The sequence below is a fragment of the Fusarium oxysporum genome, chromosome 2 (genome assembly GCF_000149955.1).
Source record: "Fusarium oxysporum f. sp. lycopersici 4287 chromosome 2, whole genome shotgun sequence".
NCBI classification, from domain to species: Eukaryota; Fungi; Ascomycota; class Sordariomycetes; order Hypocreales; family Nectriaceae; genus Fusarium; species Fusarium oxysporum.
The window spans coordinates 4,608,317-4,629,304 of NC_030987.1; the positions used below are offsets into that span (position 1 = coordinate 4,608,317).

Below are 20,988 nucleotides of genomic sequence, written 5' to 3' on the forward strand. Positions count from 1 at the left end.
ACGAAGCACAAGAATACCTCTTGGCGAGTGAGTCGACGGCAGAGCTAGAGGTCGTAATGAATAACGATACGAGATGGAACTCCACTTATCTCATGATCTCTCGAGCGCTCGTCAAGCAGGGAGACATCAGGGCGTTCTTGGTCCACCCAGAAGTGGAGAAATGGCTACCGGAGGCCGACATGCTGAAGGGAGATGACTGGAGACTGTTGGCAGAAATCAAACTTATTCTTGAGCCATTCTATCTACAGACTATGAGAACGCAGGGCTGGGGCAGCGAAGGAGGTAACGGACGGCTCTGGGAAGTGATGACGGGTATGGAGTACTTGCTGGAACACCTAGAGGATCGGAAGCTGTTCCATCATGCCGTTCCAGACGAGGCAGGGGGGCAGGACACCAACTCGCAGGCCGAGCTGGCTCGAGGGCGACCAGACCGTAACCGGCAGCTTCCTGCTCGATTTAGGGATTGCGAGACGGATATCCATCCGCGAAAGTCCAGGCAAGGCCCCTTGTCAGATCGTGGCTCGAGACAATGCGATGATGGATCAGGCAAGCCATCAGGATCATTAGGAATCGATGACATGGGAAAGGATCACCGACACTATTTAAGACTGTCCATCATGACTGCCTGGCAGAAACTAAACGAGTACTACACCAAGCTTGGAGACTCACCGTTGTTCGCTGCATCCATCATCCTCCACCCATCACTCGGCATGAACTATCTGGAGGTGAACTGGGCGTCGGAAGAGCAGCTTGTGTGGGTGAGGGATGCCAAAATTGGACTGTCTGACTACTTGGACCGTTGGTACCACTGCAACCGGCCGGTGGATGAGCAGCAGAAGATGATCATGGACACATCGACATCCTTAAGCGTACCAAGGACGACAACTGAAGTTAGCGTGTTCAAGCAATGGATTAAAAGCAGGACAGCGAAGACCACGGTGATGGGAAGCGAGCTTGAGCGGTATCTTCGGCTAGAGCCGCAAGAGACTGAGGATCCAATCGAGTGGTGGATGGCTCACCAGGGACAATTCCCGATGATCAGCCAATTGGCCCCCGCAAAAAGCCGGGATACCCGGGAAGGGCAACTGATTTGCAAAGAGGCGTTCAGCCTAGCCAAGCTAACGCTGACGACGCAGAGGCTTTCGATGACGACGGAAACGCTGGAGAAGTTACAATGCCTTAAGAACTGGGTCAGACATGGTGCGGTGAAGCTAGGGGCGACAATAGGTGGGGGGGAGGAGGTCCAATGGGAGATTGGAGATGTTAGCATGGAAGCATAGAGAGTCAGATTTGAAATATTTGAAATATTTGAATAAATATTTCAAACAACAAATCCAGTCTTGAGAGTTATCAAATATCTCAAATATGACCCCGGATTTGATTTGTTTGATTTGAGGGCAGCGCTGATCAGGGCTGTTGTAACATTGAGCTAAAGGGTTAAAATAATTAGTATTGTAGCTAACTAAACTTGTACTAAATATACTTAAATCCTTTTCTCGCTCAGGATAAAGGGCTTGTGTTTTATCACCTCTGAGCCCAAACCCCCCTTAAGGCAGCATCTTCATTATACTAAAAGCCAATAAATCTAGTAGCGGGATCTTTGGGTAGACTATACCAAATGGCAAAGATGACCACAAAAATGATAATGATCGACGAAGCGTACTTATAAACCTTATCAACTCTGATGTGCTGGCTCACTCCATATAGGCGGCCGCCGCTCCAACCTTGCATAGCACCCAGTTTTGAATATCGGTGCTGTTGAGATTCACTGAGAAAATGACATTAACTGTTTGAAGCCGTAACCCTACCGAAGGAGCTAGATGCCAGGACTGGTTATCGTCGGGCCGCACAGGCAGCACGAAAATCGGAAGATAGTGGCTGCCATGGTGCTGGGGGAAGATTGGCATAGCTGCCAGCTCTGGCGTCCCATTCTTCATGACAAAATGCCTTGTGGCTAGTCGATTGTAGAGCTTTAATGTGCTCAAGATTTTCTCTTGATTGTAAGTATGTTCTAGCGGCTGCACGACATTCTCTGTGAAGCCCTGGGGTTCATAGTGGGTGTCAACGTCCACGAATCTGCTGGCAGCGATGAGATCGTGTCTTTGTTCCATGCTACCACTAGCCGCATGGCAGCAATCGAGAAGAATAAGTACATTTGATGGGGAGGGGTCAAAGATTCTGTGTCTTAGACGATTGAAATCAATCATCGGGTCCTGTATAAGTGAGGTGTTTCTGACATATACATGTGACTGACTGAGATGGAGTTCCTCACGGTTTCGGGAAGGGTTTACAATTCGCTCCCCGTGACCAATGTTGTGCAGTACGGCGAGACAGTCCTCGTCCATGTTTGCCACGAGCTCTTTGAGCGCCGAACCCAGGCTGCTTCATGATCAGGATCGCCGTCCTTGATCATGAACGAGGCAGTATCATAGCCATAAGTGTCGACGAAGACAACTCGGATGCGGTCAGTTGCACTTTCAACCCCAAGGTTCCCAACTTGTTTCTATCTCGAAGTGGACACAGAGAGTTCGGGCTTTTTTGTAAGGTCTCTGTGGAAAGTTGAAACTGGTGTTGATGTGACAGGCTTGCTTCAATGCAGTGTCGAACTGGTCGAGGCTCATATGTTGTGGACGCCACCTATCAGGCATGTTTGGGGTAGACAAGGATAATGAAGTATTGAGAGATCTTTGTCTGTAGGTATGACTGAAAGAAGTTGATCCAGTCTAAACATGGAAGAGATTTGGGAGAGATCTTACCACTTTATAATAATTCATATAAAGTTTAGGTAATGTTAGTGAATCTCCTCATAAGCTCATGAAGCTTAAAATTGGCGATATAAGTTTCACATGTTGCACATCGAAGAAGATTCGTTACTTTAATGCATGGAAAGTAAAAGTTGTGAGCCAGATGCGTTATTTGCAGTTGAGACTTGTGGCTGAGAGCTAATATCAGCACAGAGAACTTAGAGGCGACAAGTCGGCACCAGCGAGACGTCGGAGGCACTCTGGGATATTGCCAAGCTCCTGGACACAGAGAGACCGAAGCTCTGTGATGTAAGCCTTGTCGTTGTGACGTGAAGTGACATTCTGCTCCACAGCGGTGGCGATTCTAGCCACATTGTCTTCAATGTCTTTAATTCGCTTCTCGGTCTGCATATCATCGTCGTAGTAGAGAGAAAGCAACTTGAGTCCATTGCGAGACCGACCCATGAGTCATTGGGCCTCTCCGGGGTTAGCATGGCTAAGACGCAAGGCCTTCTTACCAAGTCGAGCGCAGTATCGCAAGGACTGCGAGCCACCAGATTTAGGAGTATGAGGTTCACAGTTCACGGGACCGATGTCTGATAATCCCAGGTCTCCCGTTCGTCATCAAGGCACGACCGGATGAGATCACACCGTGTTGGCGAGTGATCCTCACACCAGAAAAAGAGATCATTTTTAATCTCCTCTGGCAGGACACGAATGTGTGGCTCACTGAGCCACCCATCCAATTATGGCTTGAGCGACGCCTGGTCAACGTTTGGCCTACACTCTTTGCGCAGAATATTCCCGGCCTTCTCAGTCGCTTGAACTCGGGTGGTTGTAACAGCCAAGCTGACAGTTCGCCATGCTCATCTGGGTGACATCATTCAAAACACCAATCACGACATCAGAGAGTGCAGACATCTTTTTTTTGCGTTCCAAAATTGGCATGGGTAGGGCTCGCAGTAGGTAAGCAGAGAGGCCTCTGGGGCAGACAACCCAAACTTCGTTGCTATTTCAGCTCTCCTTGGTGAGCACGGGCTCGCGGGCGTTTCTGTCGCTATCCACAATCAAGAGAGCAACGTGTAGCTGCTCATAGAGCCCGATGGCAAAGGGTAGCCATTTCGACATCTGGGACCGTCTAATGATCCGCACAAAATATCGGTGGTCTTCGGCAAGCTTGATGGTTCTGATGCTCATTTGACGAATGGTGGGCAGCACAATGATATGAATGAGATGTGGTGCTGGTATGCAGCAGGTGAGTCGACGCGATCTGCAGCTTCTTGACCGCTTTCCAGACCTTGTACTCGTCGATGCTTGTCGTCTGTAGATACTCGCTCAGAGCGAGTTTTTTAACCCACTTCCTGAGGCATTATGTGACCATGGTCTTGTCTAAATCAACAGTTTCGAGGATACTGTCTACCATTGTGTCATAGACTCGTTTGAGGTGCTCAGTCGTGACGTCTCCAGTCTCGAGCTGTGGCAATTTCCGACGCTTAGACCGCTCATCAGAACGGAGCCATTACCGATATCGGTGATACTTTGTTGCTCTGAATCTCTGGGAGTTGCGACTGTCTGACTGACTATCGTGTTTCGAGATGATGAGTCAACTGGAAACCACATGATTAGTTATATATTTCGGTGACCTAGAGTGATAAAGCACAATTACTTACTATACTTCGACACTGACAAGAGCTGTACCTGGAAACGAGTCGAAACAATAGCAGGTCGAGGGCCGGGATGGATGTATATCAAGGTTCTTGTTACGAGCTAGTGTCTCTGGATAGTTGTTTGAACACTCAGGCCAAGCTCGAATAACTTACCTGCTAGTTGGGACTGGAACAAGGATTTGAGCGAGTAATTAGGCTTATTCCAGAGAACTCTGGTCTTCCAGGCATGCTGGGATATTACTTGGAAGAGATTTGGACAAGGTGGGATTTCCCAAGAGAAAGGAAGATGATGGGGCATCTGGAAGGCTTGCTTGCGAAGGGAAGGGGAGATGTTGAAAAGAAATAATATCGCGATGCCTTCCTCGAAATTTTAAAATAAGTGGAAATATGAAAAAGAGATGAGAGGAGAGTGACTCTTGGAGTGAGCGTTGAATGAAGGTGATAAGGGAAGAATAAGGTGAAATAGGATGAGTGGTCAATGATTGGTGAGGAAAAGTCCAAAGGGACACCTGGAATATTAGGTTGCTTCAGAGCTGGGTCAGTCATTCTAGACTTCACGTTTTTTATAGTATCTGTGTCACACTAAAAGGGATGGTTGTAGAATATTGAACTCTTGTAGTAGGCTGGTAGCTTAATGGTCAACTGTACCCCACCCGATAAGGTTAGTCTGAGTGCTACTAAGCGCTGATCGACATAGGAGTGGCAGTGCAGCACGTGGCGCAGCAAGGCATTATCTTGGCTTCCTCCCTTCCATCGTAGAAAACTTGAGACTTTGATCACAAGTGATAGAAATATTTGAACAATGTGGGCTTCAAAAGTTCTCAAAGGTCGGAATGCAAGATCGATTACAAAGACTTCAATTGCAGCTGCTGCTTCAGCGCCAACATCTCAAGCGGAATTCAGTGCCAACTCACAAGCCTTCTCTGTAGCTGTGACTGAGCTGCTCGAATGCCTGGACTTTGTACTTGATCAGTTGGATGATCAAAGTAAATAAGTTCATTTGAGATATATTTAGCATGCTGATAAACGTTTAAACTAGGAGAACATGGAGACTTGTTACAGTTTCATCTATCACGGCTTGCCAAGGAGATATCGAAGTACGAAAACTCAAAGGTTGATGAACAAATCTCACAGCCGTGGACTGGGTATGTCTGTCCCAAGATAACAGGAGCCTTCTAATCCAGTCGAATCTTGGCAGGGATCGTGACTTACTCGAGCTGCTGCTTGCCGCCTGCAGATGCGCATGCTCCGTCTACAAACCAGATGTCCATCCTGGAGGTGACCTTGTACCAGTGATCTCTCGGACACCTTCTATCACTGGAACAGTCAAAGCAACTTCAATATGGAAATCAGAAGATACAAATACCTTGTTTGTTTCCATTAGAGGCACATCTTGCAAGACAGACCATCTTGTAAACTGTAACAGGAACCAGAAGGACGCTGCCTCAGTCTTTGTAAGTCCCAGGAGCTTTCGATTTCTTCCAAACACTAACAGTTACTTTGAGGCTTTCCCGGGTAGTGATGAAAGAATTTTTGCCCACAGTGGTTTCTTAGCTTGTGCAGCTACTCTTCTTCCCTGGCTTACTGAGGAGATCATCCGTCAAGTCACAGCCGACAAGAGTTTGGAAGACATAGTATTCACAGGCCACTCGGCTGGCGGAGCGGTTGCAGCCATGATATTTCTGCACTTTGTTTGCCATTTCCCAAGTGAATGTTAGTACAGGTCTTCCCACTGCGTGTCTCACGAGCTGATAGCCTTTACAAGTATCGAATGCAAAGTTCTCGCTCGTCACATTCGGAGCCCCGCCTGTTACTTCGACCAACATCACTGAACTGGCTCAAAGCCTTCCTCAAACTCGGCATATCTATGCTGTTGTCAACGAACACGACTTAGTGCCGAGGATTGATCAAGGCTACATCACATCGATCGTCAGTTTGTACCGGTCAGCCTACGGGCTACCATTGTCCGACTTCAATAACACCACGTTTACAAACAACACTCAAGCAGATAGAAATCAGGATGCTATCTGGAAACTACCTCCGCCTGACTTCTATGTCGTTGGAAATGTCATCGTCCTGAGAGCAAAACTCGATTACAATGCTTTACAGTCGACATCAAGCCAAACCAGTACGGACACTACTACACCACAACAAAAGCTAGATATCCTACGAGTGTCACCAATAGAGTTTTGCAAATTGCTATTCTTTGAAATATCTGTACATAAGAGGAAGATATACCTTAACAGATTGGAGAGATTGGTGCAAGAGTCTGGAGCAACAGTATGATAGTACTCGAGATAAGGCAAAACGCGATTTACTGGATTTGCTCTCACACCTGGCTCAACTAGCTGTTCTGATAGACATCTCATGTCAGTCTCCTTCTCAGACCTCATATTTCCTGTTGCTTAATCAAAACTTGTAAACCCTATCGTTCTTCATTATAATGTACATGGCATGCTGCCTCTTATCTTGGTAGACCGTCTCGATCCAATGTGTTGAAATAACCCTTACGGCGAGTGAATTGTGGTTCCACCACCTTCCTTGTTCCGCCCGCACTCTCTTTGAATAAAGCTTTTGCTTCTGTGCAAGTCTCAAAATGGGACTGATAACCGCTGGAAGAAAACACACCGTCGCGATCTCGACTGGCCGCAGCAAGAGTCTCCAGGCGAATCTGGCAACCTTTGCAACTGACCCCACTGTGAACCTGTCCAGTATTTGGATCATACCACGGGTATGCAGTCGACACCATGAAACGATAGTTCTTCTTCTCATTCTGCATCTCTAGAGCCTCATTTGCATCTGGAGTCAGGAGGCAAAGCGCTGACAACATCCGGGCAGCCTCCACTTCTGCTAGTAGTAGACCTGGACGTCTTGCCGGTTTCTCTCCCATAGAGTAGATGCCGGGAACCATTCTAACAACATGTCCAATGTGATACGTCAACCACTTCATTTTTACCTTTGTGAGCTTTTTGAAGGCGACCAGGCTGATAACACGGAGCTCAGGAGCATTCTCAATACACGCGAAACAGCAGCGGGTGGCAGTTGGCAGAAAAAGAAAGCCGCCAAAGTTTTTGCATAACGAGCATGTCTCAGTCGTTAATGCACGGTACATGTCCCCAAATGTGAAATGAGTCGCCAGTCGCGTACGCAACATGCTGCGAAAGCCTTCCATGCCATGTTTGACGACACGCTTGTATTCTTGAAGCTCGCTTGCCAAGATCCGGGCTCGCCGGTTGACATGGCGAAAGCGGAAATGTATCAAGGTATCCAAGTATGATGTCCAGTAACTCATTCGGAAGAACATCAAGTGCACCAAGTTTCGCTCCCGGTGAAGCGGCGAAGCGGCTTTCTATGGATTCGCGGACAACCTGGTTTTCGTGAGATCTTGATCAAATCAGCACAAGGTCAAGGTCGCGTCTGTGGTACGCGCAAACATCAAGAATAGTAGCTGAGTCGGTGCTTGCCATTTTTGTATTGACTGAGTTCAAAATTGGTGGGGAAACCTTGGGCATGATGATGTGATGTGATATGAACTGTAAAAGTGCATGCCGGGCCGAGGGATGACCCGGATGTATATCCGATAGAATTATGTAGTATTGTGCATCATAACTACCTAATTCATATTGTGACTTTATAAAACCCAAAAATTTGAAGAAAGGTGTCCCAGCGAGAATGCTCAGTTGAAACCTCGGCCATACAGAACGAAGATTATCTTGATAGCTCAACAAATTACATCAATCATTGTCGTATTTTCGGGTTTCCAATATTCTCATACGAACCATTAACACTTGAGCTCAGGGAAATCATATGAGTTCATGTCTTGCAGAAGGGAGTTGTGGTATTCAACATCTCCAGCTAGTGATGTTCCTGAAGTACTCGACGGTTCGAGAGTCCTCTGGCAAAGACACGTTAAGGTTGTAGTTGTAAGAAGTGCTCAATCCACGGTCATCAAGCTTGTCATCGCAACCAGTATAACTTTTCATGCGATTAGATCGCTGCGCCTACGGAGGAAGAGACTACTTACTGGTAGAATTGGCATACGCCACCAGTGTTGGTGGAAATAGAAGTGACATTGTGGTTAAATGCATCCGAGATTGAGGTTGGATCGTCGCCCTTCTTGGGGTCAAAGTCGAAGTAAGAGACTGCCCATCATCAGTATCACTCATATTGAGAGGATGGGGTGCAACATACCGCACTTTCCGGGTTCAGAACCAAACGAGATGCACTCAGGCCTGAATCCAACAGTGGTACACTGAAGGACAAAGATGTAACCGTCTTCGAGGTTGTAATCCCGGTTGGGATCTGGCTCATAAACCTTGGGTGCATCACGCTTTGTCTTGCCACCGGCATAGACGAGGGTTTTACTCTTTTCGAATGGTTCTTTTGCAGCGCTGTTCAGAACAGAGCCAACAAGTTGGATGTTGGCTGCTTGGACACCGGCTGCGGCTGCGGCCAGGAGGGCAAAGGCGGCAGAGGTGCACTTCATGTTGAATATTGGTTTGAGTCTTGAGGTTGTACTGAGATGGTATGAGCCAGACCAATTTCTTGGGGATTTATTACGCTTATTTATAGTCAAGAGTCTCTTGGGACTACGGTAGATATGCCATGCCGAATCGGAAAGTATCATTCCATTCTCGATGGTAAGGTAGCACTGAGCCAGCTTCTCAAATTCTCTCATAGCTTTACAGAGTATTTGCCCATTATGATTGACTTTACAGCCTCGTGCGCGTCTTTCGGATGCTTCGGGGACGGCATTGGCCGCTCAGGCACTACAGGCATGAACTGATGATCCTTTGATGTCCTACCGCTTTGATGGTCGATGCTTTTTAGACTGCTGAACTGAAAAAGCACGTGGACGTGGTGGTACAGATTTGTTTGAGGATTTCAAGACTAATTATGAGCATAAAATGCTTTGATGACTTTTCAGACAAGAAACTGGAATAATTTGGAACCGGTTGAAGGTTTATTCGTTCATAACGATCATCGCTGGGCCGTCGCGGAGGTTGCATGAGAGTGCAACGTTGGTGCGGTCAAGAAAGTTTAATGTCTTTATGCAATTAAATAGTCTTCCGGCAGTTATAACATCAGTTTAATGCCATCACAACTTGCACCTCGTTCTCAAAAGACAGCATTGCATTGGTCTTGAGCCTGACACGAGATCTATTAGGCTTTTGCTTGGTTGCATTGATTGACAAGAGACAGGTTTTTATGCAGCATCTAGCGAGGATCTTGGCCGATCGTTGAGGAAACAGCTTCCCAAATAGTAATTACTATTAAAAGAACCCGAGAGCCGAGTCGTTGTCATCCGCCCAGTCATATGGGACCGATATCCCGGCGTTCGTCATCGACTCGCACCATGTATTATAACCATTGATTATTGAAGCTGCCTCGCTGTCTCCTACACTCGGGACGAATGGGGCATTGTCACAGTATGTGCGGGCACCCTCTTCATCCAAGTGTGGCCAGCACAGCTTGAGAGTAATATCGCGACACTTGGAGCTATTGGGGTTGAGCTCTGCCATGGCACCCATGATGGATAGGGACGCCTGGATCTGCGCGCGCCAGTCGGGTGCCAGTGCGTGATGGGGGTTCTGCCTTAAGCAGTGGACAGGAATTAGTGTAGCGTGGAATAGGAAATACCTGACATTGTTAGTTGACGGTTGGCAGAGGTTTGGGAATAGCCTACAGAATATAAAAGGCTGCGAGCCTTGAATGTGAGCGAGACGTCCAGTATCCTTGAATATGTGTGATTGATTCTTTCGCAGCATCCAGACATCTGAATACAGCGAGGTTCTCGCTACTCGTCAAGTTTTGCTGCGCGTTCTGTGCGGATGATCGTGCCCAGCGGACCAAGAATGGGCGATACATGACGATTCTGAGATTTCGGTAACGCCACTCAGAAATACCCATGCCCAGCGCGAACTCGGAGTCTGGAGGGGGTACAGCAAGATAGTAATATGGTACTTGGGCCAGCCAAGAGCCGATGCAGACATCATCCAGAGTTATTAGCTCCGTGGCGGATGGGAAGGGGCTGGTGATAAGACGGTTATAGACGGTCATGGTGCTGAGATGATAAGCTGACTGAACTCGGATATAGGTGTACATCGTGATGCCCTCGACTTCTGGTGGGCAGTGAGTGGAGTCTTGGGTTAGATCCTATAGTAACAATCAATAAGAAGTTCGCGTGATTCGTTCTTATCAACTGACCTTTTCGTGAATATTCAGAGGGAAAGCAGTCTCGACGCCAGCCTGGGGCCAATTCAAAGGTCTGCCATACGTGATAGTGGCGCCAACATCAAGCACGCATAGACACCACCATATCCTGCGTCGAGTCTCTGTCTGTAAGGGAGAAAGACTGTTCCCCTCCAAGTCCTTATGAAGTCCAAGACCAATGGCCAGTCGAATAGCTAAGCCACCATAGTTGAAGCCAGTATTGGGTTTGTTTCGCTTTTGCATATAGTTCGAGGACAAACTGAAAGCTTGCACAAGGGTTAGGTTTCCAACCTCAAGGTAGTTTGAAAACAAGCTCTTTTGTGCGGCCTGGAAGATCGGTAGGTCTGTAGCATCAGCAACGTTACTGCTCGCAAACGATCCCAAGGCTGCGAGAATGTTTGCCAGCGTGTTCCAGTGGCCTTTGTTGGCACAAGGAAGCGTGCCTGCATACTGCGCTCGAAAAGTGGGCTCATGCACGATAGGAAACGTAGGATGATAGAAGACAAAGAAGGCATCGATAAGGTTCTCGACAGCCACTCTGGTCAACATAGCTTGAGAACGAAACCATTGTGAATGATCCGAGTGTTGTTGAAATAGAGACTCAATCTCATGTAGTGCCACTTCGGCGTCAACTTCTTCTCCATCTGGACGGGCAGATAGGATCTGACGTAAGAGGGCGGATCCAGAAGCGGCGCCATAGTATCCTCTCTTTTGATCACCAATGGTTAGAGAGGCCATGCCGTCCATGATAGCTTGGGGGTTTCCGTCAACATGGTTTGTTATAGACCAAGTCGCGGGATCATATGTCCCCCATGATGTCTCTTGTTCGTTCCACTCGAAGTTGTCGGCTGGAGCTGGAGTGGCCTCGAAAGCTGTGTCTTGTGACGCAGTCCAGAGTCCAGGGGCTGCATCTAATTCACCAATGGGTGCTAGAAGCAGGGGATCCGTAGTGAATGTTCCTGCATTTCCTGTGCCTGTCATATAAATACTAGGGTCGGGTGTCTGGTTTGGCAGCTGTAAGAGGTTGTCCACATTGCCTGGGGTTGGGGTTGTATTTGGCAAGCTGACTAACCCCGGCGTCGTTCCCAAGGTCAGTGCTGGTGTAGGCGCCGATTCAGGTGCAGTTGCTGGTGTCGCCGCTGGTACTTGTTGATTTTGAGTTACTAGTCCTTCTTTTGGACCTTCTAGCATTTCAGCAATCTGGCCATCGGTGTAATGTCGCCTCAAGACTGTTTCAGCCTTCTCAAGACGCTCCTCCAGGAGGGTGAGTTGTCTACGTCACTGTTAGCCCGACAGGTTCCCCAGTCGCTCATAGACGGGGCTCCATGTATGTACCTTCGGGTCAACCGGGTTCTACTGTGCTTGTCGTAGAGACAATGCCTTCTGTACTTTCGGCAGATTGAGCAGACGGGCATGACACCATCGCATTTCACTTTGCGGCGTCGACATTCTCGACATGTTGTAGGCTCTTCTACAGTAGGGGCTTGTTGAGGAGGAGAGGACTTGACTGAGTTTGGATCCATGATTCGTCCAGCTGTTGAGGATCGAAGGGCTAAAGTCTGAATGCTTTAGAAGATGGGATGATGGTTAGAATTTGCGACGTACGGTGGCTAGTAAACCCGTCGTCAGGAACCCTTGCCCATCCCCGCAATTTAGCCCCGCAATTAGTACGCTTTCGGCCCGACTTAAACACGGGACCAGACATTCGGATCTAAACAGGAAAGAGTAAGCTGACGGACGCCTGACCACTTGAAGCCATGATGTTTGTTGATGATATCACTTCCAGCAGATTGTCTGGTATAAGTCATTGCTATTAGAGTATGAATTATTGCCTGCATTTCTAGTTATCAATGGGACTTTTGCCTATTGTCTTTTTTCTGCTCTCCTCTTGGACCCCCACCAAACCACCCACGCTAAAGTACTCACAAGCTAACCCCCACTACCGTACGTCAACACTTGTGTAACATAAGCGACTTTACATGCAATTGCTCGTGTGATGACCTGCTATGATACACAGAAAACACGGTAGTATAAGTTCGAATGAAACCATGGACTAACATATTTGACATATTCAAATCTGGTTCTTGTCCAAAACAGCTACTAGATCAAACGGTATCTCAATTTAGATTGCCTTTTTTAAATACACAGGCTTAAGGTAGGGCAGTCTAAAATACTGGCTACTTGCCCTATCCCAAACCTTAGACAAGATAACGGAAGCCCTTTTGAACACGAAGAGCCTCATCAGTCTGAGCCTCCCGAGCCTTCTCGGCCTCATGGGCTTCTGTTTCCGCCCTCTCAAGCTCCTCAAGTCGCTTGTTCAACCTGGAAAGCATCATGCGAAGAACAAGAGCACCGACGATGGTGCAGCCAAACATGGCTGTGACAATGCCATAGCTCTTGCGGTAGCCATTCTCCTTGAGACCCCAGACGTAACTTCCAGCGATGTTACCCAGTTGTGCGAAGGCGTTGATAAGGGCGATGGCCACGGCTCGCTTGGCAGGAGGGCGAGGGAATGTTGAGCTGATCCAAGAATAGAAGACGATGTATCTAAATTTTGATGTTAGTTGGAATTTTCGATAAGTTGATAATTTTAGAAGAGCGACATACCCAGCGTAAGAAGATGCTTGGAGGAAGAGAGCAAGGTATCGTGCAGCAACGTTGAGTGTTGACATGCTGATGATGAATCCGACTAAACCAATGCAGATAGGACCAACAATGTGCCAGAACTTTTAAAATGGTTAGTATGGAGACCAAAAGTAATATGAGTTTATGAGAGCATACCTTCTCCTGTGTTCGATCAGAACTCCAGGCAACGATAAGAGAAACGATGCATGCAAAGAGCCAGGGTGGGGAGCTCATGAGGAGAGTTGGTACGTAAGCAAAACCGAGGGTGCTGGTGAGAGATGGCTATAGAATGTCAGTATTTGGAAACGATACAAGGGATAGGAGGAAGTCTTACGAAGAAGGCGTTGAAAGACAGACCGACAACGTAGACAGCAAAGGTAAGCATCATGACATAAATCTTGCCATCCTTGAGGGCCATCATCAATCCAGCAACAGCTCCTTGACCCTCAGCATCCTCATCAGCCTCACCAACATCCTCGATCATTCGAAGTTGAGCTACTGCAAGCTCCTCCTGAGAGAAACCACGGGTGTTGCTAGGAAGATCGGGAAGGATGAAGACGGCCAGGATGGCGATGAACATGGTAATGGCACCCTCAACTATGTTATTGTTAGCCATGTTCTTTGTTATGACTGATGAAAGACTTACTCCAGAAGAGCCATCGCCAGGAAGCGTGCCCGAGCACGCCATCCATCTCAGATAATACTCCAGCAGCAATCAAAGCTGAGAATGCATTGGAAATCAAGTTACCACAAAAGAGGACAGCATTTCTCTTTGTGAGTTCCCGGCGGGTATACCACTTCGAAAGGATAAGCAACGCTCCGGGCAGGAAGGCAGCTTCAGTGAAACCGAGGAAGAAACGGATAACAACCATTCCGGTAAAGTTATGGACGTTTCCTGAGAGGGTTGAAATCAGGCCCCAAAGGAGCATGATAGCACCGAGATATAATGAGGGTCGTTGGATCTTGTTGATGAACATGTTGGAGGGGACTTGCATAAGGATGTAACCAACATAGAGGATACTGAGACATGTGGCATACTCATTATCGTCCAGCTTAAGGTCATCCTGCAAGCCCTTGAGGCGAGCAGCCGCAATGTTGTTTCGATCGAGATAGTTCATGATGTAAATCAGAACGAAGAGAGCGCAACGAGCATCGAGCTTGAGTTTGAGACGCTTCTCAACTCGAGCACGAGTTTCGGGATCCATTGTTCGGGCGAGGGCGAGACGATCGCTGTGAGGAACAAAACTCTCGAGGTTCTCCTTTGTCTCGAAGGAGGGTTTCTCAGCTCGAGCTGCGCCGGTGGCAGTCGAGTTGGTGATCTCGTTGGTCATGATGGTGAGAAAAAACCACAAAGTCCTGATAAGATAAGAAGAGAAGATAAAGTTGGATGGAACTCCAGATGAGTGATGATCCTCTGGGGTTTGGGGAATTAAACTATCTGGGGTATGGGGAATGGATGAAAAGTATTTATGTCAATTCATAAAGCCCTTCATCGGCCAACTCCATCTATCTTGGAGTTTCAGCTTCACGCGAGCAATTCTCTAGTTCAACCCCATGTTCAACAGAACTTGGAGAAATTCGGAGACCACTTACCAATTTCAGACTAGTCGCGAAGAAGTCAGCTGTGGAGAAAGGCTGACTGTCAGCTACCAATCGGAACATTGACATTTTTGCTAGGATGGGGCTTTTAGTGTCGGTACTTGGCTTGTGCGTGGTCGACAGTCAGCCTGGCAGTGGGACACGATACGTAACTAGAGCCTTGGTAGGGGGAGAAGTTTAATGAGGCTCTTTCTCCACGCTACAGGTCTGTCGTTCTCGATCCCCGTGGGGGTTCTCCGGCTTCGAACGGCATGAAAATTCGGAGACTCCGCATGGCCGAGTCATGATTTATTGAGCGCTATTCAAGTTGACTGTCGACCTCTTCGTAGGAAATCGTCAAGAACGTTCTTTATTATCGTTCATAGTCTGAAGTTTCCCTGATTTTGAGGATCATATGCGCCTTTTAGATAGTTGACTGTCAACCTCATCATGTGAAACTTGAGGCAGTACAGTATCAAGGCTCACATCAGCTTGATTGTTCCAAGTGATTCCTGAGGAATCCTCGTGTATTTAAATCCTCGGTTGGACGTGTTATGAAATGTAGATAGTTCTGTATCCTCAACGGACAAGCCTCCTGATTTAATCACTTCCTCTTAATCAACTACATATTCTGATATCAACAACTCAAAATGGAGATTACCAAAGTAATTACCCCAGACCAACACTACCTGTCTCCAATGTCACTAACGCATGCATCCACTAGGTCGGTATTATTGGAGCAGGCACCATGGGGGGCGCCGTCTCCCTCCTTTTCGCAGAAAAAGGTCTAGACGTGTCTATCGTTGATACATCACGAGCAAGTCTCGATAAGGTCGCGAAGAACGCGGAGGCCGCCGGACTATCGAAACGTATTCACATCTGCGAGGACTACGATACCCTCTGTCAAGGACTTGGATCACCCAAGGTCTTTATCTTCAGCTTACCGAATGGCCGTCCTGGTGATAGTGTCGTCGCGCAACTCAAGTCACGTGTCTCAAAAGGCGATATCCTCATCGACGCTTCGAACGAGAACTACGAACGCACACAAGCGAGACAGGAGATTCTTCGTCCCCTTGGTGTTGCATATATCGGACTAGGTATTTCAGGTGGAAGCTTTGGGGCTCGGTATGGTCCTTCACTTATGCCGGGTGGTGAGAAATGGGCTGTCGAGCAGGTCCTCCCCCTTCTTTCTAGGATCGCGGCCAAAGATGACCAAGGTCGCCCTTGTGTGACCAATATTGGCACCGGTGGAAGTGGTCACTTTGTTAAGATGATCCATAATGGCATCGAGCACGGAGTCATGTCCAGTCTCTGTGAAGCATGGGAGATTATGGACAAGTGCTTGAAGATGACTGGTGACGAGATTGGCGACGTATTTGACTCTTGGTGTGAGAAGGGAGAACTTGTAAGTGCTTTCCAAAGCTGACTATCTACAAGCTTGCTAACCATTCATGATATAGAAAGGCAACTTCCTCGTATCGATCAGCGGCCCTATCTGCAGAACCCGAAGCCCTGTCGATGGCGGCTCTCTCTTGCATCAGATCAGAGATGCCGTTGTCCAGGATGCCAACGATTCCGAAGGCACCGGAGTTTGGGCCAACATCGAAGCTGTCGCCTCTCACGTCCCCGCACCAAGTTTGACCGCCGCCCATTACCTGCGACTTGCCTCAGCCGAAGTCGAGCAAAGGAGTGCCGTCAAGGCTTCCATCGGAACCGTCTCCCCACAGCCCTTCACAGTTGCACCCGAGAGGCGAGCTCATATTCTTGAACAACTACGACAAGCCGTCTATGTCACAAGTCTTGCGTGCTTCATCCAGGGATTTGATGTCATGGAACGCAAGAACCGACAGGAAGGTTGGGGTGTTGACATGACACGCGTCTTGAATATCTGGAGAGCTGGCTGCATCATCAAGTCTGACTACATCTTTGACATCCTTGACGTTGCATACACTGAGGGTTCTGACGTGCACCCGCTATGCAGACCTGGGGTGCCGAACGAGATCAAGAAGTCTTGGCCCTCGCTCAAAGCGATTGTACTTGAAGGTCTTAAGGCTGATGCTCACTTGCCTTGCTTGAGTGCCACTTTGGAATATCTCAAGTACATTGGAGGAACTGATCTTCCTACTTGCTTCTCAGAAGCTCAGTTGGATAGCTTTGGAGCTCATGGGTTTGACCTGAAGTCAGAGCCCATTAGACATCTTCTGAAGGGTGAGTTACGCTTTGTTATGGAGTCAGATAATCAGCCTGGAAGCTAACATAATCTTACTAGGAAACCACCACGAGACATGGTCCGGTGCTTAGATGATTGTGACATAACTCAAGTTGGACAGCCTTCTTAGAGGAGATGGCTACTTTAGTCGGGCACATCTTATACATTTCACCCTGTCAGTCAGACTTTACTCCTAGCGACGGGATACAACAAACCATCAGTTGCTGTCAACGACCTCTCGCGCAGAATCCAGCACATCAAGTCAATGCTTATCGCTTGATGCCATAGCCATAACCTCACAAACTGAACGCCAGATACCTTGAGAGTCTGAAAACCATTAGACCACCAAGATTGAATAGGAAATTATCCCTTTGGATTGGGAACACTGCAGGATGAGTTCTGGATACACGAGGCTGTTGTCTACAGAAAGACTGTCATTGTGATCGTAAGGTACTTCATAGAAAGTCAGAAGTCATGGTAGCCTCTCGATTGAATTCCTTGGAACCTATACATGAATAAAGTACAAAGGATACCGGAGGATACTGGAAGGTTGACTTGTCAATATTTAGCGTACTAGTTCGAAGATATCATAGTTATTTTAAACATCCAAACAGACTTAAGTCTCGCCGCTGGTCTAATAAACCATCTTCTCACTTGGGCTCTAAAGCAGCTCAGCCTCTGTTTCAGCACTCACCTCCGGGGATAAGAGATGTTTACTAAGAGAACAACAAAATAGACAAGTAACTACTGTAAAAGCTCTGCTGTCTTTCACAGTCTAGCTTCTCCATATCTTCGTTGATCGTGGCTAATCTAAAAAGAGAACTTTTGGCCAACCATCTCTTCACTTTTCCTCCAAAGTAACTCTGCTTCTGTTGAGCTTGTCGCCCACGGTCTGACTGTATCAGTCACAGGGTCTGCTAGACGGCATTCAAGCAGATATGCACCGTTATGTTCTATCGAGATCAGTCTTTGTAAATCTGAGACTATTTGGAGTCCTACTTACCCTTGAGATCGGGATCGAAAGCAGCAAACGCGTGTGTTGCAGCACCGACCTCGGAGCAAACTGGGACAGTAGACCAATCCACCCAACCCCAGGGGTCCCCCATTGCACGATCCGCTTCGACTACGCTCGTTAGCTTGACAGTCTTTATAAGTCATCCGTTGAGCACTTACCCAGACTATCCAAAGTATCTAGATGTTTAGCCAAAGAAGTATCAAGGATTGCGCCAGGATGGAGGGAGAACGCCTGGAGTCCGCGACTGCCGAGCTTCTCAGCAAGAGAGATGGCAAACAACATGTTTGCTGTCTTTGACTGCCCGTATGCACTCCACTTGTTGTATCTTTCACCATTCTATATGCGGGTTAGCAGTAATTCCATAATGAAGTGTCGTAAAAGCTTACGCTGAAATTGGGGTCACCCCATCGGATAGGCCCCAGCCGGTGGCCATTGCTGGAAACACTGACCACTCGAGGCGTCTCTGAAGCAAGGATCTTATCTATGATCAGATTTGTAAACAAGAAGTGACCCAGATGGTTCGAAGCGAATTGATTTTCGAAGCCGTCTTCCGTCAGCTTGAAGTCTGTCGCCATAATCCCTGCATTGTTGACCAAGACATCGATCTTAGGAACATCTGACCATCCATTGACCTCTTCTGCAGCTGCACGAACAGAACGAAGAGACTCAAGATCAATACTCAGAAGCTTTGTCTTCAGCTTGGGATACTTGGCAGCAAGATTGTCTGCAGTTTGCTGGAGCTTGCCAACACTCCGGCCAGCTAGAATAGCCAGTCCAGGTTCTGCGACTGCAATAGCTTCCACGAAGAGTGCACCGAGACCTCCTCGGCTTGCACCTGTCGTAAGGATAGTCTTGCCCTTGATGATGGGTGCATACTCTTGTGCGAGCTGGTGAACCGTAGTCTTGGGACCGTGTTGTACCATGATATGATGGTGGCTAAGAGGTTTTGAATGGAAGCAATGTATGAGATTGAAAGGTAGAGGATAATAGGGATAGTTAATCCTGAGGAATAGTTCCATCCTTTTATATTCTTCTTACAACAGCAACTTTTGTGGATCTCATACGATCTGCAGGCAATGTTTCCAGGATAGTGTGTCTGGCTGGCGTCAGCCAGATCCTTAGTGGAGTAATGACCCAAGGTAAAGACTCCAACATGATTGGTGGTTCAACTTCAGTTGCTTGGGGCCAGCTCGATAACCCTTGAGCAGTATCAGATGTCAGCAAAAATTCTTTGAATGATGATAAGTCTTAGAGAAGATTTTCTGAGTATTGTCTGAGTAGGTCCCGGCACCAAAGGGTTGGAGATAATTGCCATTTTATGTTATCTGATTTTGCAAAGGTTGGGAAGAAGAACTTTCAATTAACTATCATCATGGCATGAATATATGTTTCTCTTAGTATATTGACTTATTTTTTCACTGAAATATCACAATTATAGTTTCCTCTATCGGTATAAGTCAAAGACTTCTCGGCAAGATAATGTAAGTTAAACTTAAATCAGAACCTTCGTCCTGAACTTCCACCATATTACAGTGCTTAAGTAAAGAATTGTAAAGTTTAAATGAGGGTAAAACCCCCTTTCTGCTCGAATTTTATTTATCTAACTTGTTTTTCCATTGTCAACATTCTTTGTTCTTATACAACCCATTGATGCTTCACAATGGCTTCATCATCAACCATCTCGACTCCCCCACTCTCAAATGACCTACCCAGGCTCCCACTCGAGATCTGGATTCAAATTTTCGAGGGTCTTGAATCACTAGGGAATTTCCAGTCCTTAATCTCTGCTTCGCCCATCGCCTTTGGTTATTTTCAAGGTGGCAAAAGCCATATCCTACGCCTGTTTGTGGACAACATCAACAACCACATCGACAATGACATTATTGCTCTCCTATTGTCCTCATTCAGAGTTAGAAAACTGCTGCACAAAACACCGGGCCTTACCCTATCGCAAATCGGAGATGAAATTTCAGCGTTTCTGAATCCTCTTTTCAGACCTGACACTCCAAACCCTTTTCAAGAATGGGATCGGAATCTATCAGCTGTCGTCAAGGTCACCATAAGTTTCCGAAAGATCGACAGCGCGATATGGGTTTACAAAGCTATCAGAGGGAGAGTGTGGTTTATGGACCATATGTCGTCCGTCCCGTTCCCTAGCCAGCCCGAAGCATCGAAATCTGAGCTCAAGAAGTTCCTTGTCACCTTCATGCATCACACGATCTTACTCGACCTATCCACTTACCGTGAGGGCACCTTGTTCAATCCCAGAACATCTATTCTGGACTCAGTGGCGTGGCAAGCAGCCAACCCGAATCTCGAAGACATTGTCCCAAAGTTATGGCAAAGATCTTCAAATCAGGCGGGGGCTTTGGTTATCAGTGACCGTGGGCTGGCGCATGTCGCAGTAAATATCGCGATTGATCTCCATGGACGAAGCGAAGACGGTGACGGAGGATATACCCAAGTGACCCCTCTCCTCTCTACACTTCCTCTAGTTGCATCAGAGGAACCACAGTCGAAATACCCTGGAGTGTCGTCAGTTTCTCCATCGCCGACGCTCATGTCCTATTTGTCGGCTCGGCTTAATGGAGGGGTTCGTTGATGGCGCTCATTCATGGGGTATGCGAGGCGATGGTAAGGATAGTCGGGGGGGGGGGGAAGCTTTTTGGCAGGTAAAGAAATATGGTCAAAAAAAAAAAAAAAAAACCTCCATGTTCTCACCACGCGATAACCTTTACAGATCTCTAACGACACAAATCAGGAACACCAATATTTACAATTTTAGAATGTACGCAAAAGAACTTCATTTCTCGTATCGGACGTCATTGTTTGTGAAATAGAGCCTATCCTCTCCTCGCTCATGCGAGGGTTCATTGATCTGCAGCAAGTTTCCTGAAATTTTCATTGATGGCATACAATTGCGGCATGCGGAATGTA

The 20,988-nt window shown here is 47.3% G+C and overlaps 12 protein-coding genes across 12 annotated transcripts; 4 read left to right on the forward strand and 8 right to left on the reverse strand.

Annotated features, from left to right (window-relative positions):
- Nucleotides 1-1,694: 1,694 nt before the first annotated feature.
- On the reverse strand, nt 1,695-2,465 carry FOXG_19900 (uncharacterized protein; the record flags this gene model as incomplete). The annotated part of the gene is made up of 1 exon (XM_018400179.1): nt 1,695-2,465. The coding sequence occupies exon 1, from the start codon at nt 2,343-2,345 to the stop codon at nt 1,695-1,697; it is 651 nt and encodes a 216-aa protein (XP_018245790.1). The 5' UTR covers nt 2,346-2,465.
- Nucleotides 2,466-2,948: 483 nt separating this feature from the next.
- FOXG_19901 (uncharacterized protein) lies at nt 2,949-3,209 on the reverse strand (the record flags this gene model as incomplete). The annotated part of the gene is made up of 1 exon (XM_018400180.1): nt 2,949-3,209. One exon carries the CDS (start codon nt 3,207-3,209, stop codon nt 2,949-2,951), a length of 261 nt encoding a protein of 86 aa, XP_018245791.1.
- Nucleotides 3,210-3,236: 27 nt separating this feature from the next.
- Nucleotides 3,237-3,622, forward strand: FOXG_19902 (uncharacterized protein; the record flags this gene model as incomplete). Its single annotated transcript, XM_018400181.1, has 2 exons — nt 3,237-3,309; nt 3,354-3,622. 2 exons carry the CDS (start codon nt 3,237-3,239, stop codon nt 3,620-3,622), a joined length of 342 nt encoding a protein of 113 aa, XP_018245792.1.
- Nucleotides 3,623-3,758: 136 nt separating this feature from the next.
- On the reverse strand, nt 3,759-4,132 carry FOXG_08826 (uncharacterized protein; the record flags this gene model as incomplete). Its single annotated transcript, XM_018387853.1, has 1 exon — nt 3,759-4,132. Exon 1 carries the CDS (start codon nt 3,939-3,941, stop codon nt 3,759-3,761), a length of 183 nt encoding a protein of 60 aa, XP_018245793.1. The 5' UTR covers nt 3,942-4,132.
- Nucleotides 4,133-5,213: 1,081 nt separating this feature from the next.
- Nucleotides 5,214-6,697, forward strand: FOXG_08827 (uncharacterized protein; the record flags this gene model as incomplete). Its single annotated transcript, XM_018387854.1, has 5 exons — nt 5,214-5,397; nt 5,451-5,556; nt 5,610-5,865; nt 5,917-6,124; nt 6,177-6,697. The coding sequence occupies 5 exons, from the start codon at nt 5,214-5,216 to the stop codon at nt 6,695-6,697; spliced, it is 1,275 nt and encodes a 424-aa protein (XP_018245794.1).
- FOXG_08828 (uncharacterized protein) lies at nt 6,588-7,883 on the reverse strand. The gene has a single exon (XM_018387855.1). It carries the CDS (start codon nt 7,713-7,715, stop codon nt 6,876-6,878), a length of 840 nt encoding a protein of 279 aa, XP_018245795.1. The 5' UTR covers nt 7,716-7,883; the 3' UTR covers nt 6,588-6,875.
- A 271-nt stretch (nt 7,884-8,154) lies between these two features.
- FOXG_08829 (uncharacterized protein) lies at nt 8,155-8,897 on the reverse strand (the record flags this gene model as incomplete). The annotated part of the gene is made up of 3 exons (XM_018387856.1): nt 8,155-8,386; nt 8,436-8,553; nt 8,603-8,897. 3 exons carry the CDS (start codon nt 8,895-8,897, stop codon nt 8,254-8,256), a joined length of 546 nt encoding a protein of 181 aa, XP_018245796.1. The 3' UTR covers nt 8,155-8,253.
- A 461-nt stretch (nt 8,898-9,358) lies between these two features.
- On the reverse strand, nt 9,359-12,218 carry FOXG_08830 (uncharacterized protein). The gene is made up of 4 exons (XM_018387857.1): nt 11,960-12,218; nt 10,619-11,897; nt 10,098-10,567; nt 9,359-10,051 (listed from the first exon to the last, which is right to left on the reverse strand). Exons 1-4 carry the CDS (start codon nt 12,145-12,147, stop codon nt 9,685-9,687), a joined length of 2,304 nt encoding a protein of 767 aa, XP_018245797.1. The 5' UTR covers nt 12,148-12,218; the 3' UTR covers nt 9,359-9,684.
- Nucleotides 12,219-12,784: 566 nt separating this feature from the next.
- FOXG_08831 (uncharacterized protein) lies at nt 12,785-14,792 on the reverse strand. The gene is made up of 5 exons (XM_018387858.1): nt 13,896-14,792; nt 13,584-13,846; nt 13,406-13,531; nt 13,232-13,350; nt 12,785-13,171 (listed from the first exon to the last, which is right to left on the reverse strand). Exons 1-5 carry the CDS (start codon nt 14,578-14,580, stop codon nt 12,823-12,825), a joined length of 1,542 nt encoding a protein of 513 aa, XP_018245798.1. The 5' UTR covers nt 14,581-14,792; the 3' UTR covers nt 12,785-12,822.
- A 685-nt stretch (nt 14,793-15,477) lies between these two features.
- Nucleotides 15,478-17,428, forward strand: FOXG_08832 (uncharacterized protein; the record flags this gene model as incomplete). Its single annotated transcript, XM_018387859.1, has 4 exons — nt 15,478-15,492; nt 15,552-16,232; nt 16,288-17,035; nt 17,097-17,428. 4 exons carry the CDS (start codon nt 15,478-15,480, stop codon nt 17,126-17,128), a joined length of 1,476 nt encoding a protein of 491 aa, XP_018245799.1. The 3' UTR covers nt 17,129-17,428.
- Nucleotides 17,429-17,576: 148 nt separating this feature from the next.
- FOXG_08833 (oxidoreductase) lies at nt 17,577-19,127 on the reverse strand. The gene is made up of 4 exons (XM_018387860.1): nt 18,438-19,127; nt 18,210-18,387; nt 18,040-18,159; nt 17,577-17,989 (listed from the first exon to the last, which is right to left on the reverse strand). The coding sequence occupies exons 1-4, from the start codon at nt 19,068-19,070 to the stop codon at nt 17,847-17,849; spliced, it is 1,074 nt and encodes a 357-aa protein (XP_018245800.1). The 5' UTR covers nt 19,071-19,127; the 3' UTR covers nt 17,577-17,846.
- A 584-nt stretch (nt 19,128-19,711) lies between these two features.
- FOXG_19903 (uncharacterized protein) lies at nt 19,712-20,653 on the forward strand (the record flags this gene model as incomplete). Its single annotated transcript, XM_018400182.1, has 1 exon — nt 19,712-20,653. The coding sequence occupies one exon, from the start codon at nt 19,712-19,714 to the stop codon at nt 20,651-20,653; it is 942 nt and encodes a 313-aa protein (XP_018245801.1).
- Between the last annotated feature and the right edge of the window lie 335 nt (nt 20,654-20,988).

Excerpts from the sequence above, each read along its gene's own strand:
- FOXG_08828 (XM_018387855.1), bottom strand. The coding sequence starts at position 7,715 with ATGTTCTTCCGAATGAGTTACTGGACATCATACTTGGATACCTTGATA.
- FOXG_08830 (XM_018387857.1), bottom strand. The coding sequence starts at position 12,147 with ATGGATCCAAACTCAGTCAAGTCCTCTCCTCCTCAACAAGCCCCTACT. Across the intron at positions 11,898-11,959 it reads AGAACCCGGTTGACCCGAAG|ACAACTCACCCTCCTGGAGG; the intron begins GTACATACATGG and ends ACAGTGACGTAG. Across the intron at positions 10,568-10,618 it reads CTCTGAATATTCACGAAAAG|GATCTAACCCAAGACTCCAC; the intron begins GTCAGTTGATAA and ends TTGTTACTATAG.
- FOXG_08831 (XM_018387858.1), bottom strand. The coding sequence starts at position 14,580 with ATGACCAACGAGATCACCAACTCGACTGCCACCGGCGCAGCTCGAGCT. Across the intron at positions 13,847-13,895 it reads CTGGCGATGGCTCTTCTGGA|TTGAGGGTGCCATTACCATG; the intron begins GTAAGTCTTTCA and ends ACAATAACATAG. Across the intron at positions 13,532-13,583 it reads TGTCTTTCAACGCCTTCTTC|CCATCTCTCACCAGCACCCT; the intron begins GTAAGACTTCCT and ends GACATTCTATAG.
- FOXG_08833 (XM_018387860.1), bottom strand. The coding sequence starts at position 19,070 with ATGGAACTATTCCTCAGGATTAACTATCCCTATTATCCTCTACCTTTC. Across the intron at positions 18,388-18,437 it reads GGGGTGACCCCAATTTCAGC|AATGGTGAAAGATACAACAA; the intron begins GTAAGCTTTTAC and ends ACCCGCATATAG. Across the intron at positions 18,160-18,209 it reads AGATACTTTGGATAGTCTGG|TCGAAGCGGATCGTGCAATG; the intron begins GTAAGTGCTCAA and ends TAACGAGCGTAG.